This window comes from Bemisia tabaci, chromosome 2 (genome assembly GCF_918797505.1).
Source record: "Bemisia tabaci chromosome 2, PGI_BMITA_v3".
In the NCBI taxonomy this organism is placed as follows: domain Eukaryota; kingdom Metazoa; phylum Arthropoda; class Insecta; order Hemiptera; family Aleyrodidae; genus Bemisia; species Bemisia tabaci.
The window spans coordinates 3,645,934-3,660,799 of NC_092794.1; the positions used below are offsets into that span (position 1 = coordinate 3,645,934).

The 14,866-nt window shown below is 41.5% G+C and overlaps 1 protein-coding gene across 1 annotated transcript in view; it reads right to left on the reverse strand.

Annotated features, from left to right (window-relative positions):
- Positions 1–917: 917 nt before the first annotated feature.
- Positions 918–14,866, reverse strand: part of klu (zinc finger protein klumpfuss) — a 95,987-nt gene continuing 82,038 nt past the window's right edge. Inside the window, exon 2 of the mRNA XM_019048477.2 lies at positions 918–8,708. Within this exon, the coding sequence (XP_018904022.2) occupies positions 6,853–8,520 (1,668 nt within the window). The 5' untranslated portion in view covers positions 8,521–8,708 and the 3' untranslated portion in view covers positions 918–6,852. The remainder of the gene's footprint in view (positions 8,709–14,866) is intronic.

Consider the following 14,866-nt stretch of genomic DNA (forward strand, 5'->3'; position numbering starts at 1 on the left):
AAACTTACATGATTGTTCTTACATTGATCTTAAAGTAGGAAATGAAGAAAGAAAGTCTCCTCTTTTCCACCCGAAACTTCTTTTTTGTAAACAAAGATTAGTTACACAGTTCTGATATCTCTCTCTGTTATTGTTTCATTAGCTTTTTATACGTGCGCTGTAGCTTTGAGGTATTTAGAATTCTACGATTCAATTTGAAACTTCTTTTTAAAAACACTGTGTTGGGCATCAGCGTAAGATATCACTAAGCAATTCTATCATTTGAGTTGATAAAATCCGTAAATACTTAAATCCGGCCGATAAATCGGTGACTGTTAAAAAATATTACAATTTTAGCCATAAAAATGTGACACAATCAGGAAAGTTTTATTGCGACAGACTTTTACCACCCATTTTAGCCAGTATACACTGCACGGAGAAAAATTTTCTGTTGGATTAATGAAGATTCCAACTAATAATTTCCAGACGAGAATTCTAGTTGCGTCAACAGGAAAGCTCCTTGTTTCAAACGGAATTGTTGTTATTTTAAAGAGACGCCCTATCACATTGAAGACATTATCAGTAGACTCAAACAGGATTCTCGTGCAGAAATTATTATCTGGAACATGTTTCCCACAATCAGTGACTTTGGCAGTAACATATAAACGCGTAATTTGCTATTACCTACGTATCGTAGTATCAGTTCAAGTTAATAAGATGTTAATGATGGACGTTAAAAGGGGGAACTTAAATTGAAGATTAATGAGAGAGTGGAGAAAACGAACATGCAATGAAAGAAAATGAGTAAATGCTACGTACATATGGCAAATGAATACAAAAAGTTAGACGATGCCACTAAAATTGAGATTACAAATCTAGTATAGAAAAAGGAATGTAACGGAATTTTCATTACATGCTGTATGATTGATTTTCTCTCCCTCTCTCTCTCTCTCTCCCTATTTTCTTGAATGACAGTCATCGCTGAGATTTTCCTGATTTTTGTTAGTACATTGTCCAAAATTAAGTATTGGTTATTTTTAACGAAAATCTTGAATGATGGGATCACCTCATTTTTGACATTGGGTTTTAAGTTGAACTGCTGCTGATTAACTTGGTTAGGGACGTTGTTTATCGGTTTCAATGAAGAACAAGTAGTGATGATATTATTGTGTACAATAATATGAAACCATAGTGAATATAATACGCAATGAAGACAATTCTAGTTAGAACGGAAAATTAATTTTGATCAGGAGGCAGGGGTGCGGGATAGTCTTCTGGAATTAGAGGTTATGGATAAAAATACAAGAGGGTAAGAGAGATTGTAAATGATTACACGACTATTGCAAATATTGAGCTTCTACGTGAGTACAACACTGATAGGTTACGAAAACTAAATTTTTACAAAGAAAGAAAGGGATGAAAGGGATCTGCATAGTTTAACAAGAATAGTAGATTTGAAAAAAAGAAGGAGAAAAAAAAAAAAAAACTTCCGAAAGGAAGCATGGACTTCCGAGACTATGAAGTAAAGGATAGAATAAGACGCGTGCACTTCAAGTCATTTTTTTTAGAAAAAATGCAGAATTTTTGACGAGAATAAATTTCCACAGCTATTTGAATGATGAGTTAGACATTGTTTTCAATTTAAAGTAATAGTTATACTGTGTGAGCATCCTCGCTATAACTTATCTCCTTTTTCTATATTCTGAATTATTTCCTCAACGCCACTAAAGTGATGGAATCTATCTGAGTTGGCCTTTTGGATCTGACTCATATATGTAATTGTTCATAGGCATTTTGAGGAGATGAGTAGGTATTAGGTGTAATCAAGCGGACTCATTTATATGTAAATTAATGCTCATAAACATCAATATTATGACACTTACAATTCTCTAGTAGTCAAAAATGAACGACTTAAGAAAGGATCTTTTAACACAAGAGGAAAAGTGAAAGAATAGATGGGATAGTATTCATAATTTCATAAGTTTAGCAGAAACATCTACGAAACATTCAAGCCTCTACTGAAACAGCGGGTTCATGAGAAGATGCACGATTTAAACGGTTCAGAAAATAATTTTTCGAGGAAAGCAGCATTAACAGTTACTTGAGGAACAATTAATGATTAGCAACTGTAAAAACATGTATAAATTTAAATACCGTTAATGGAAACTAAAAACTCTCTGAACATGCCAGAACTAAAAAGGCACCTAATTTCCAACACACCAATGGAGGAAGAATTTACGGACCTTACTCTGAAAATCTCGAGGAAAACATCAAAAAGAAAATAAAACACAAAGGAGGGACGTTTTACCGACTTAAAACAATAAAACAACTGATGATCAGTCGCCAAATACTAGATAAATTGTGGAAACAAGAAAACAGAATTAGGTACGAAAATATCAACCAGCAAATGTTTAGTTCTCCGGCATTTTGAAGAAAAAGAAATTACTATCACAAGTAATGCCAGACAACAAACACTTTTATCTACTTATAAACTCAAAACGTCGGTATTTTTTCCGCCGTCTTTCGTGCCAGAAAAATAAAACATAATTTACTCTGCAATAATTACACATAAATGTAATGTTTTTTTGAATATTTACGGTATTGGCTGCAGTATGAAAATTCAATCAGCTAAAAAATTTAGTGTAACAAAAATATATCATTAAGAATGATGAATGAACCGAGTTCAGCCTATCACAATGAGTTATTTGTACTGTTAACCAAAAGCTGGCCCATGACAAAAGAAATCTATCGTTAATAACTCGAGATTCGAAATCTCGAAAGCTCAGTTATTTCTTGACTTGTTCATTGGCATGGATATCAGCCGGAATATCCAAATACTGAGTACAGTTCAACAATGTAGCTGGTTTGACCAAACACTTGTTGCGAGCAACGATGCCATTAGTTTTGACCCCTTCCATATTAAAATACGACCTCTCTCGCTATTTCCCCCTCCCTCTTGGAGCATAATACTCATCCTACATTGGCTTAGCCTTAGTTAAAGCGACCGCCATCTTAATAACATATCACCGGTATCATATTTTAACATTTTCCTTTTCTTTTTAGGCACAAAGAGTTTCGAATTTGTAAAATAGATAATTAATTTCTTAGAAAAATAAATTTCAACTTTTAACACTTTTTAAAACAAAACCGATGAGACGATTTACTATTTTGGGAGCAGAAATATTAAACATTATTGTAAAGAGCAGAAAACATCCTCCACTAGGTGGTTTTGTATTGTTGCAAGGAGATTGACCCCTTGATACGATTAAACATTTGTTTTCTCTCCCAGATTAGTAAAAATCGGCTCACTGAGCAATGACCTATCCAGCTGATACCATACTTTTTTGAAAATCAAGGGTAACAATTACTGTTGATTTATATTTATAACTAGATACATGTTTTAAGAGTAGAAGTTTATAGTTAAAGGACGTCAAATTTGCGCCTAAAATGAGAGAAGTCAGTAAAAAAATATAAAAGTACCTAATTTTGCATCAATCAAACGAAATAATTGAAAAGAAACAACCTTTCGACCAACAAAGAAAGAAAATTTGACTAAAAGAAAGCATCTGTAACTTACATCCACTAAAAAATTATTGTTTTCCTTTTTTATGAGATATTTCATATTTTGAGCAGAGGAGTAATACAAATGTTTACATTGAGCAATTGAGAACATACATAAGCAACAGTTAATCTAAAGGTGGATACTTTAGGATTAATGTGTGATAATATGAAGAAGTTGATCAAATAGAGGCTACTCTAACAAAAGATGAAATGTTGAGTAAGGACCTTTACAGCGTGTATGAGTTTATCGTACCCCACGTCTACAATACATTCAAAACAAACCGACAGGACACATAATCATGAAACAACACAGCTCCTCTCATTAATCACGTATGAGCTGTATTTTGGGAGTATTATTTGAAAAAACATATCTGCTTTGTTAATTTTAAATTAGAACTGAGAAAGAAGAAGGAGACGAACGGATAGGAACGATTTCCGAAGGTCAAAGGTACAATTTAACGATTCTCAGAAATATTGAAGTTGCCAGGAAATCGTCAGAGGAGAGGAAATGCAGCAGCCACGTCAATTTTGCGATATTCGATACTTCGCTATTCGATGGTACTCATGTGAACACTCAGATTCTACTTTGAGAATTTAAATTGATTACTTTCCCAATGGTCAAGCATTGATGAATTTATAACTTATCGTAAACAAGAAATTTTCCTTGAGAAAAGGATTTGGACGTTGGCAAATATAAGGCATTAAACCAAGGGAGAAAATCAACTGGGGTTTTTACGCTACAATCATCGAAAATGGAATATATTGAGAACGACGCAGCCACAAGAGAAAAAAGCGAGGACCATTTGGACTACATAATCCAATTTGGAGCTACAATACCTGGCTCATTTTAAAAACAGCATACGTGTCATTAGTTTCCCTACACAGATAGGTGCTTTTACGTAAGAGCCGGCTTAGCTCCTTACTGCGAGAAGTCCATTATTTTACTTATCCCGAAAACAGAACGCCGTGTGAGCCTTCCGACGTTACCATATTCCCTGTGATAAATACCAATTTCCTGGAATTTTTTTACAATCTTTCCCTTCCAATTTTGCAAATATTTTAATTCGCAATCCGATAGGTCTAAATATTTCAAAGAAAAATACTCTCGACTCTCTTGAAAAATAAATAATTTATTGCAGAAAATCTGGCAACGTCTGGATGTTGACGCGGTTTTTTTTTGTTAGCACGGCTGTGGTGTGTTATTATAACACTGACACAGTTTCGGAATCAGCGCGGGGGTAGAGCGGAGGGCGGGCGGGGAAGGCGGGTGCGCGGTGTGGGTGGAGGCGACAAGTGTTTAAGATCGATAAAGACGCGACGCGGCGCTGCACCGCGCGGGCAAGGTCAAACTGCATTCGACGCGCCAGTGCAGAGTGCAGTCAGTGCAGCGTGCACGCCAATAAAGATCGGGGGCTTTTGTTGCGGATTTTCCCACATTCATTCTGCTGCGCCTGATTTTCCTTCCATGAATGTTGCCAACAGAATTCATCAGTTTGCTATGGATCAGTTGGACTACATTTTGCAATTTGGAACTATGAATTCTAGCCCGGCTTAAAAACAACGTATGTGCCATTAGTTTCCCTATGCACACAAGTGTTATTCCAGAGGAGCCAGAATTTAAAGTTCCAAATTGCAAACTGCAGTCCAGTTTACGCTCTTTCTACAAATGAGCGGCCCAAGTAGCAACAATTTAACGGAAACATTTAAATGCTTTTAAGCTGAGTTCATTTTATGCTAAACATTGAGTCTAATGCAGGAGCAAAATTTTAAGATCTCACCTAGGTTCTTCTTCATTTAACTCTGTTCGGTTCAAAAGCAAACGGACACAGTTTCGTTTTTATATTTGGGGAGAAAACTCTTGAAAAAATATATAATGAGTAGAATGTGTCGCTGTAAATTTACATGACTTTCAGGGGAAATTTTCCTGCAAAATCGGTTATTAACAGAATATGAGCCTAACAGTTTAGTGTACTGAAAATATAGGTCTAAAAAGGCAAAAGTTAGTAGGTGCTTTAATTATAGAGGTCGGGACCTACATCATGACAATTTTGAATTAAAATATATATTGTATAAAATACAAAAATATTTTTAGATAAAATAATTTGAAGTTCTCTGTCAATCTCCGGATTGTATTATAATTAAACGTAGGTATGTTCATTAAAGTCAAAAGATTTGTCTTTAAAATCTATCATAACTAGTTAAAAAACATAAATTATTCAACTAGCTAACAGTGCCAATAATAATAAGATTAACAGAAACATTTAACCACGATAAAAAGTGAAACAAGAAGAAACGCAAGTGATAATTTCAAAATATTTCACATAAAACTTGAACAGAAGAGGTACCTAGACTGAGCGAAATATATTTTCTTGTTAAACTTAACAAACGTAACGGCAAAGTATCAAAGGACCTATTTCATTGGGGAGCGTTTTTACTTGAACATTGAAATTTCAACATTGAATGTTAAAACGGATACGCAAAGGACAGAGAATAAGCAGACCATATCTTTTACTAGTCATTTTAAAAAATTTTTTTAAAAAAAATTTCCGAATTAAATTAACTACATTCAACATCAACTGACCAGCAGTTTTATAGGAAAACAAATGGCACAGGAAAACAACTATCATGTATAGTATGTACAAAGACGACCTAAATCTCCTTTACTAGGCGAGAAATTTTGAGAGATGGCGGCGCTAATGATGAAGCTAGATCATGCGTCCAAAAGCAAATCGAGCGGCCAAAAAATAGTACATAAGTATCCAAAAATTCGAATTTTGGGGGAAAATTGATTATTTATGAGAATTGTTTCATTTACTTTAAAGTACATTTCGAAAAACAAAAAAATGACAGAATAATAAATTAATCCATCCATATTACCGAGGATTAATATACCAATAGGCTTAATACACCAAAGGTATGAGGTGATAAAATTGTATCGGTTATTGGACAACTTCTTGGGATAAGTAATGTAAGCGAAAGACCACTTAATTTTTCAACTTTTTTGCATTTTAATATTTATTTGCGTTAATTTTACTCCGTATGCAGTCACAGAATGTGCAAAAAAAAAAAAAAAACAATAAGAGCTTGTTTTCACTCTGTAATTGTGGAAGCTTGAGAAGGTACTTTAAAAGTAATGCATGCTTTGCATTGTTGCGCCGTTTCATGCCCTGATAATGTCTCGCCAGTAAAAAGAAAGACGGAAGAACGCGCTGAAGACAAGTGAAAAGGATGCATGAATGTATAATCTTTGGTTTTGGGAGTGGAATAGCGGCAAGGGGCGATGGGCTCGGGAGAAGCCGGTGGACTGGTGGCTTAGTCCAGATCCCTGGCACTCACGTCCATGGGCGAATGCGCTGGCTGGGAGGCTCCGCTTTGACCGGGGGACAGAGGAAGGTCCTCGATGGGCGTCGAGTCTTGGCCGCCGGTTTCCACCCTCATATGCGTCCGCATGTGTCGCGTGATCATATCCCGACGACACGCGGCGTAGGGGCACTGCGGACACTTGTAGGGCTTCTCCCCGGTGTGAGTCCTTTGGTGGGTCGACAGGTGGTCCGACCTGGAGAACACTTGCCCGCAAACCTTGCACGTGTACGGTTTGACGCCGGTGTGGAGCCGCATATGCCTCGTCAGCATGTCGCTCCGGGCGAAGGACCGCTTGCAAACTTCGCAGAGATAAGCTTTGGCACTAGAATCACTTTGTTTGGCGCTCTTGTGGCGGGACGCCATGTGTTTGGCGAGGCGGTCGTGGAGGCTGAACATCTGGCCGCAGATGGGGCAGACGTAGGCCACGTCCGAGCCGGGCGGCATCTCCTCGACGACCGGCGAGACCTCCAGGTTGTACCTGTAGGCCACCGACTCCTTCGTCGTCGGCGACGCCACGTCGCCCTTGACCACAGGAACTGAGACGGTGCCTCTGGGAGGCATGAACCCTAGCGGGAGCATCTGGAAGGGCTGCAGCGGGAGGTGGTCGCCGTAGGGGGTGAGCATCGAGTCCGAGCTGGTGCTGCTCCCGACCCGCTCCCGGCTCCCCTTCATCGACAGGTCCAGCGGCGAGTCTTGCGGCGAGGACTGCTCCGACTCCAGGGAGCCGCCCTTCCCGGAGCTTCCGCGCTGGAGGTTGAGCGGGTGCGGAACGGACAGCGGTCGCCCGTGCTGCCGGAGGACGGTCCCGCGCTCTTGAGCATTCTTGTCGAACCTCTCGGTCTTGGCCTCGAACCAGAGGGGCAGGTCCGAGTCCGAGTGACTTCTTCTTCGGAAATAGTCGGGCAGGTACTTGGAGTGTAGATAATGTTCGAAACTATACACGGGGGCGGGGGTGGGGGCGAGGGCGGGGACGGCCGAGTTCGGCATGAGCGGGGACATGGGGGCGGTGACTGGGTGGTGGGGGTGTAGCCAGAGGCCGGCGGCGCAGTGGCTGCAGGAGCAACCGCGATACCTCGGCTGGGAGCTGAGATGGTGCCTCTCCTCCGTGGTGAGATCCGCCAGGCTCTTGATCTGGAGCCGCGGCGGGGGCGGGGTTCCGACGTCCACGTCATCCTCTACACTACTGTCTTTAATCCTAAGGGGGCTGAAGCTGATCTTGGGCGAGTCGGTGTTGGAGCTGTGCGGGGACTTGTTGGAGGAGGAGCCGGGGCTGAAGACGTCTTCTTCCTCCTCGGAGATGGTGCTGTGGTAGCGCTCCCGGTCGGCGGCGTCGAATCTGAACACGTGTGGCGCCATGTCCCCTCGACCTCCGCTCAACATGACGTCATCCTCCCGCTTGACCTTCACCTCGGCTTCCTCGTTGTTGTTGTTGTGATGCGCGACGTTGTTGTTGAGCAAGGGCGCTGCCACCTGGGTCGTCAGCTTGTCGACCACCTGGCTCAGTCTTTTCCGTTTCCGTTGTTTGTTGTGGCGGCCGTAGTTGTTGTTGTTGTTGTTAAAGACGGCATGGTGTAGCGGGGCGGTGGACGGCTCGATTTCGGCCATCGTCATCAACATGGTGCGAAGCCCCGGGCGGGCCTCGCAGTGGCGCTTGTCTCCTTGTCGGCCGCGACCAAACGCATGGCGCGGCTAAACCCGTGGCTCAGCCACAACGCACCTCATTTTCGAAATCGAAGCTCGCATCCAAAGCCCAGATATGTCCAAACAGCGATCGTAAAGTCGGATCAGGTTGGCGTCTGCTCTACCTGCAACAGAAACACACACAAAATTAATTACTCCATCCTCGCTGAATCAAAGTCACAGCTTAATCAATGATATTTCAACCAACTTTTACATGAAGCTCCATTGGCCGATATGAAAAATGATAAGGTCTTCGCATTGCAATCATGCCAAGATCTTGCAAATTCTACATTAATTATTTATCAACTGCGTAAGTCTATACATGAAATTTACGAATGACACTCTTTTTCGCTGTGCACATAGAAACTGTTTGGAATTTTCAGATTTTTCTTGCGGGATGAAGAAGTTCACACAATCTTGGCATTATTTTAATGCTAGCAATTCTCAATTGCAAAATGCAATTTATAAATGAACGGTTACAAGTATGTTTTGCGTGACATTAAAGAGGCTATTTAAACATCTGAAGAGGTACCGAGGCAAGCACATGCCGTGCCAGACGAACCCGACTATCAATTTCAGTGTGATTGCACGTTTAATAAATGACATAACATGGAAAAAAATCGTTGGACTGTTGTTTCGCACAAAGCGTTTCTCCATCAACACAGGTAAACACCAAGTATATTGAACTCTGCACGCGCGCAACATCGATGCCAGATAGTGCTGAAAAATCAGCGTTATTCCCATTAAATCCCATGTGATTTATTCTACCTGGCAACGGTGGCGCACAAGAGGAGAAAATCTACTATTAGATAAGCGGAAACATTTTGCGGACGGTGATCACTCTCGCGGTCCCGTAACAAATGAAGACGTCCGAAAAACACAGCTAATCTCGGAAGAGCAATTAGTATTGCATATTTGTTGGGTTGATAGCGAGACACGACTCCTAAGTCATAACAGCGAGCGATTGATTACAACAATTTTGAATGCATAAGGGACGGTAGTGGGTCTGGGAGTTATGTTCGCCCATCAAAGAAAAAACCTAAGTGAGCAAGACCGTTTCATACTCCGCTGACACATTCCAGGTGGCATTACTGCGTTATGGTAGCAGTTACAAGATTTATTTTGAGCCTGCCTCACTAACCTGTTCCGCCTTGATAAATGCCCGAGTGTTATGGTACAAATGAGCGCGATATTTAACAAACAACGAGTCAGGTACAGAGTTTTGTGTTCTTGTGTTCTCAACTTGTTAATGGCCGCGAGTAAAAATTTATAAGCGTGCTGAATAGCGGTCAATATAGCGACCTGCACCTAGGCGCTGCGCGGAGCGGACGACTGGATGTGTTTACGCTAAAAGGAACTATGTTGCACGTAAACGCTAGGCACATAGTTTCTTTTGGCATAAATGCGGACGACTAGCCGAGCAAATACGTTCGCGGCTCTCAGGACATGAGTCCGGCATGCCGCTCGTATATATCGTCGTCATCAATTCCTTTCCTTGGATCGCTCTTTACATACAGACTCCTCATTAATTTCTAATCATTTCTTGCCCTCATCTTTGTTGGATACCTCGGCAGAACATCAGCCTTTTACACGCTTTCCACGCCACGTCTCAAAACATAGAGTCAAACGAAACGGAAAACTCTGATTCCACACTTCAGGCCGCGCTGCAACGTACCCCGTACCCGATTCAACCCTAAACCGGCCGGAGAGGGATGCAAAAGAGGTTAGTAACGCCAATCGACCTACCCACTTTGTTTCTTCGATGAAGACTGTTTTTTTCCTGTGTATATCAAAATCGAAACTCATTCGGAATATGATTGAAAAAAATTCCTTTTGGTCCGGATGGGAAAATATGAGAGCATAATTTCCGAAAACATGAAGCATTTTCGTCATTTTAGCACGAAGCATTTTTCACCGGACCTCTATTAGGGCGTTCAAAAAGTGCAACCGATTTTTATAACGCTGCGTCGCTGTTCGGAATCAGTGAATGCAACTCGTTACTCATGTTTGCATTATCAAAACCTCCTCTTTTTAAGCGGTGCATTGAGCTCCGAGGATTTTATTAGTTCGATATTAAAAATAGAATTTTATCGTTTGATCTACACCTTGTATAAGGCTGGTTAAATTGCGCAGCCAACGCAGTGTTTTTTCACAGATGACTCTTAAATTTTTTAAAGACAATAATAATTTCTACCGATTGACGATCGCGCAACTGGGACTGTCAAACATGGGTGCCCCGTTTGAGTCAGGCCAGATGAAAATTATGCATAAACCTGTGCGGGGGGGGGGGGGGGGAGGAGGCGTGGGTGGTAGACGTCGCGCCGCGCCGCGTTGACTGCACCACCTTGCTGCAAAAACGGCCCATAGTTGCCAACTCATGAGAGAATCATTCGAAATTAACGATAATTCCCCGATTGCTCGGTCCTGTTCGTCGGTAGGAAAACCAACTTCGAGTCGGCAAAAATTTGGCAATGTTAGCGTCGAGGCGTCATTCTTTCGCACGGGAGCATTAGGAACTTGCACTAGTTAGCTGGAGGCGCGGCGCCGCCGAACCGGAATGCATTGGAAGATAATCAATAGTAAGTTGGGCCGGTTCGATAGATCGATGCACCGGCCTTGCACTCAGCACCTAGCAATGTGTCGAAGCACGGGTTGAGACGTCGCGTCGAAAACGTTGCGAACGGAATCAATTAGTCGGGACACCTTGTTGCAGAGATTAGCCCTGTCATATCCACATGCAAATAAGTGTCAACATGTTAGGTTGCCATGCAGCCGCCTTTGTGGGAAGGGGGAGGGGGGGGTGGTGCAGCCCCACCCGATGCAACTGCACACAACTGAGTGGGCGTCCGGAAGTGGGGCGCGGGGGGCGTCTGACGCCCATCCACCCATCCCTCATTCCCTCACCCGCGTCGTCTATTACGCCTACATTCGGAGACAAGATCGTAAGGATGCTGGTCCTGCCGTTCTGAGAAAAAACGCCCTATGATCATTCAGGCCTTGCAAAATGTCCTTCGGTTAAACACAAATTTGATAAAGAATTTCTGATCATTTTTCGACTGATTTTTCAGACAATTCAGTTTAAAATTTCATTAAAAATATCTGAAAATTTCAATGTGAAATATGCATTACTTTCCGAAGAAATATACATTTTATCAGAGGAAATTTGGCAACTCTCGAACGTTCATACGGCGTTCTTCCTTAGCACGGCAGAGTTGAACATCTCACTGCATGATCCGCGGGAGAGATGGCGACAGGTTCAGGCTTTCCGGCGCATAGACAGGGACAATTTATTTTGCATCATCGGTTCTCATCGTGTGGAACTTACATTCATAGATTAGGATCGGTTTTAATATCAACCGTGCTCACTGTGTCAAGAATTTTTTAGGAAAGCGAGACTCAGTCTGACGAATTAATCGACTCGGCAAATTGATTTATTTATCTCAATTAGCCACGTAGCACAGTGCGATGCAAATAAAATTGTGCTTTAACGCGACAGGATTGCAATCTTTTACCATGGGGTGGTAATATATTCATATTATTTGGTCAATAAATGCCGATTCCAAACAATCAATTAGATGAGTTACATGTATCAGATATACAGGCAATTTGCAATGCAAAGAAAATTGCAACTCATTTCAATTTTATTGCAATAAATTTTCATAAGAGATGTCCGCTCGATTAGTAGATCGGCAACATACACAACACTCCGATGCGGTGCCAATAACTTTACCATGTAATTGCAATTTATTGCAGTCTATGCTACTTGGGTAGAGAAGACGTATTGTGACAGGGCAACTGCGGTGAACCTTGAAAAATTGAATAATTTTTCGTGGCTTGAACTCAATGTAGCTAAAACGAGAAAATCAGTCACAAAAGCATACGTCATTGGAAAACAGATTCAAAGTAACCTTCTCCTCTCAGAAAAAACTCGGGTCGTGGAAGCATTACTCACTCGGCTATGTAGACATACCGTCTGCGTGCCGGGCTCAGAGGCCGAAAGTTCCGAGCATAGCACCCGGAGCAATTGAAGTTACGGCTCCAGCACCCGAAAGTTTTGGCCTCTGAGCCCGTAACTTTTTTTTCAGCACGAACATGCGATGATTTTGAAAAAGATTGGTCAATAATGATCGATTATATTGATCGATAACGAGAGAAATCCGGCGGCATGGACTGTAGCGCGGCACTGACAAGATGAGATAATCTTGAGCGTGGGTGCAACTTCTTTGCTCTACGTGCGCAGTCCGATGTGGGAGTCGGGTTGTAGGTGTGAAACAAGGTGAGCAAACATATATGGGGATTGAACGCATGGTAAGAAAAGAGCATAGAAAAAAAGAAAACATGAACACTTATCTAGCTGACAACTCACACCTGCTCCTAGCCCTCATGTATTCGCTTTGCTTCACCTGACTTTGAACTTGGAATACTTCCCGCGGTTAATTCAGCTTGCAAATGCTCAGGAATTTATGAGAAATACAACTGGACAAAGCTCAGCGATAAGAAATTTAAAAAAAAGGTTTGAAATTGCACACCCTGAATAATTGAGCATTGGATATTCGATCCCGATTGGGGGGCTTGAAGGAAAAGGCGCATAAGTGCAGTTTTTGAAGAAGTTGAGATATTAATGATTTCAAGTAAAACTAGTCTTAATGAGTCTCATTCCGTGAGAAATTTGCTCCCAAATCCAATTTTTAAGCATTAAAAAGTCAGTTTGTACTTTCTTTCCGCCATAAGGGCTCCATGCAATTTTGAAACTTTAAACAGGTATTTCTCGAAAAATCAAAAACTGCATTTATGCGCCTTGTTCTCCAAGCCCGATCGATTCTTTACCATGCCCTCAAATGGGGAAATATCGATAGTCGATAATCGATCATTCACGCCTCGCCAATGACCTACGAGTGTTTCTCGAGAGCAACCTATATAAATTGGTGGTGGTCCAAACAACGCTCACAATTTGAGCCTTGGGATTTTAATAAATGGTAGGGCAGTTTTTCTCGTGTGATCGTGATCACTTATTTGGACGTATTTATGCTAAAAGGAACTTTGTCTCGCGCAAACCCTATGCACATAGTTCCTTTTTGCATAAATACGTCCATTTGTTCGTCCATGTTGTGGACTTGGAGCAGGCAACGGGTAGGAGAGACAGCGCTGCGTTTCGGAAATGGTAGCAGCGAGCCGCCCGCTAAGTTTGGTGCACTGCGGATTGCCGATTACCCGTCTCGAAGGAGTTGATCGCACCGAGTCCTTCGGCTTGACCCACATCCCCACCCCCGCAATTTGATCATGTCCTTGTAGTAGCGTTGCCAGCTACGCGGAGAGAGATGTGTTTTGTTACATTGAAAGCATGTTAACTCCTATGGACGTATTTATTAAACTGAACTGTGTGCATTAAGGCATGAGCCCTGAGACCCATAAGAATACGAGCATAACAGTGAAACTACGAGACCACGTAACTCGGTTCGCGACGTTTTAGACTTCCCGGCATACTTTATTTTTTTCATGGAATACTCAACGTTATTTACTCAATTACACACGTTATTTACTACAACGTTAATTTTTGAAAACGTTCCGTGAATTTTCTTCTCAATGCGAAGAAAACTCCGTGGAAACCTCAATAAGGAATAAAATCGATTTATTCTCAGTCATAAAGAAAAAAAGGGAGCGGAGATTTTTAAACACCGCAAACGAGTTACGATGTCTGGTAGTTACACTGTCGATGTGGATGTCAATATCGTTATAATCTACTTTTAAAATACGTAAACTTAAAAATAATAAAACCTATAAAATATTTTTAAATCTCGTTCATTTAATTTTCATTTCAATGATAGTCAATAGTGTTAAATGTGATTAACTATCTTTTATGATAAATCAAACTATCAGTTGAGCTTTGGAGAAAACAAGGTGTTACATTTCAAATTAAACTCCTCCGCGATCTTACTTTGTTCTTTACCTCCAAAATGAGAAACGAGCCCTCGACTCTGGAGAGCTCAATTTTCAACGGGACCTCATTACAAGCACCGAGGGCAAAAAGTCAATACTATGATTTTGCGGCACGAGACACGGTGCGGCAGTAGCGCGAACAACGGAAAAAACTCCTTGCGAGGCTGGAAATTCTCTTTCCGATTGTAAATACGGTGCCGGCGCGGCGTAAGAGCGAAACATTTTAGCTTGAGTGCTCTTAGGCAAAAATCATCCGCGGCCGCCGAGTGATGATACGAATAAATATTTGATGCTATAACTGCTCACGAGACCGTTTCCCGACGAGTCCTGAGCTTGGGAAGAATGC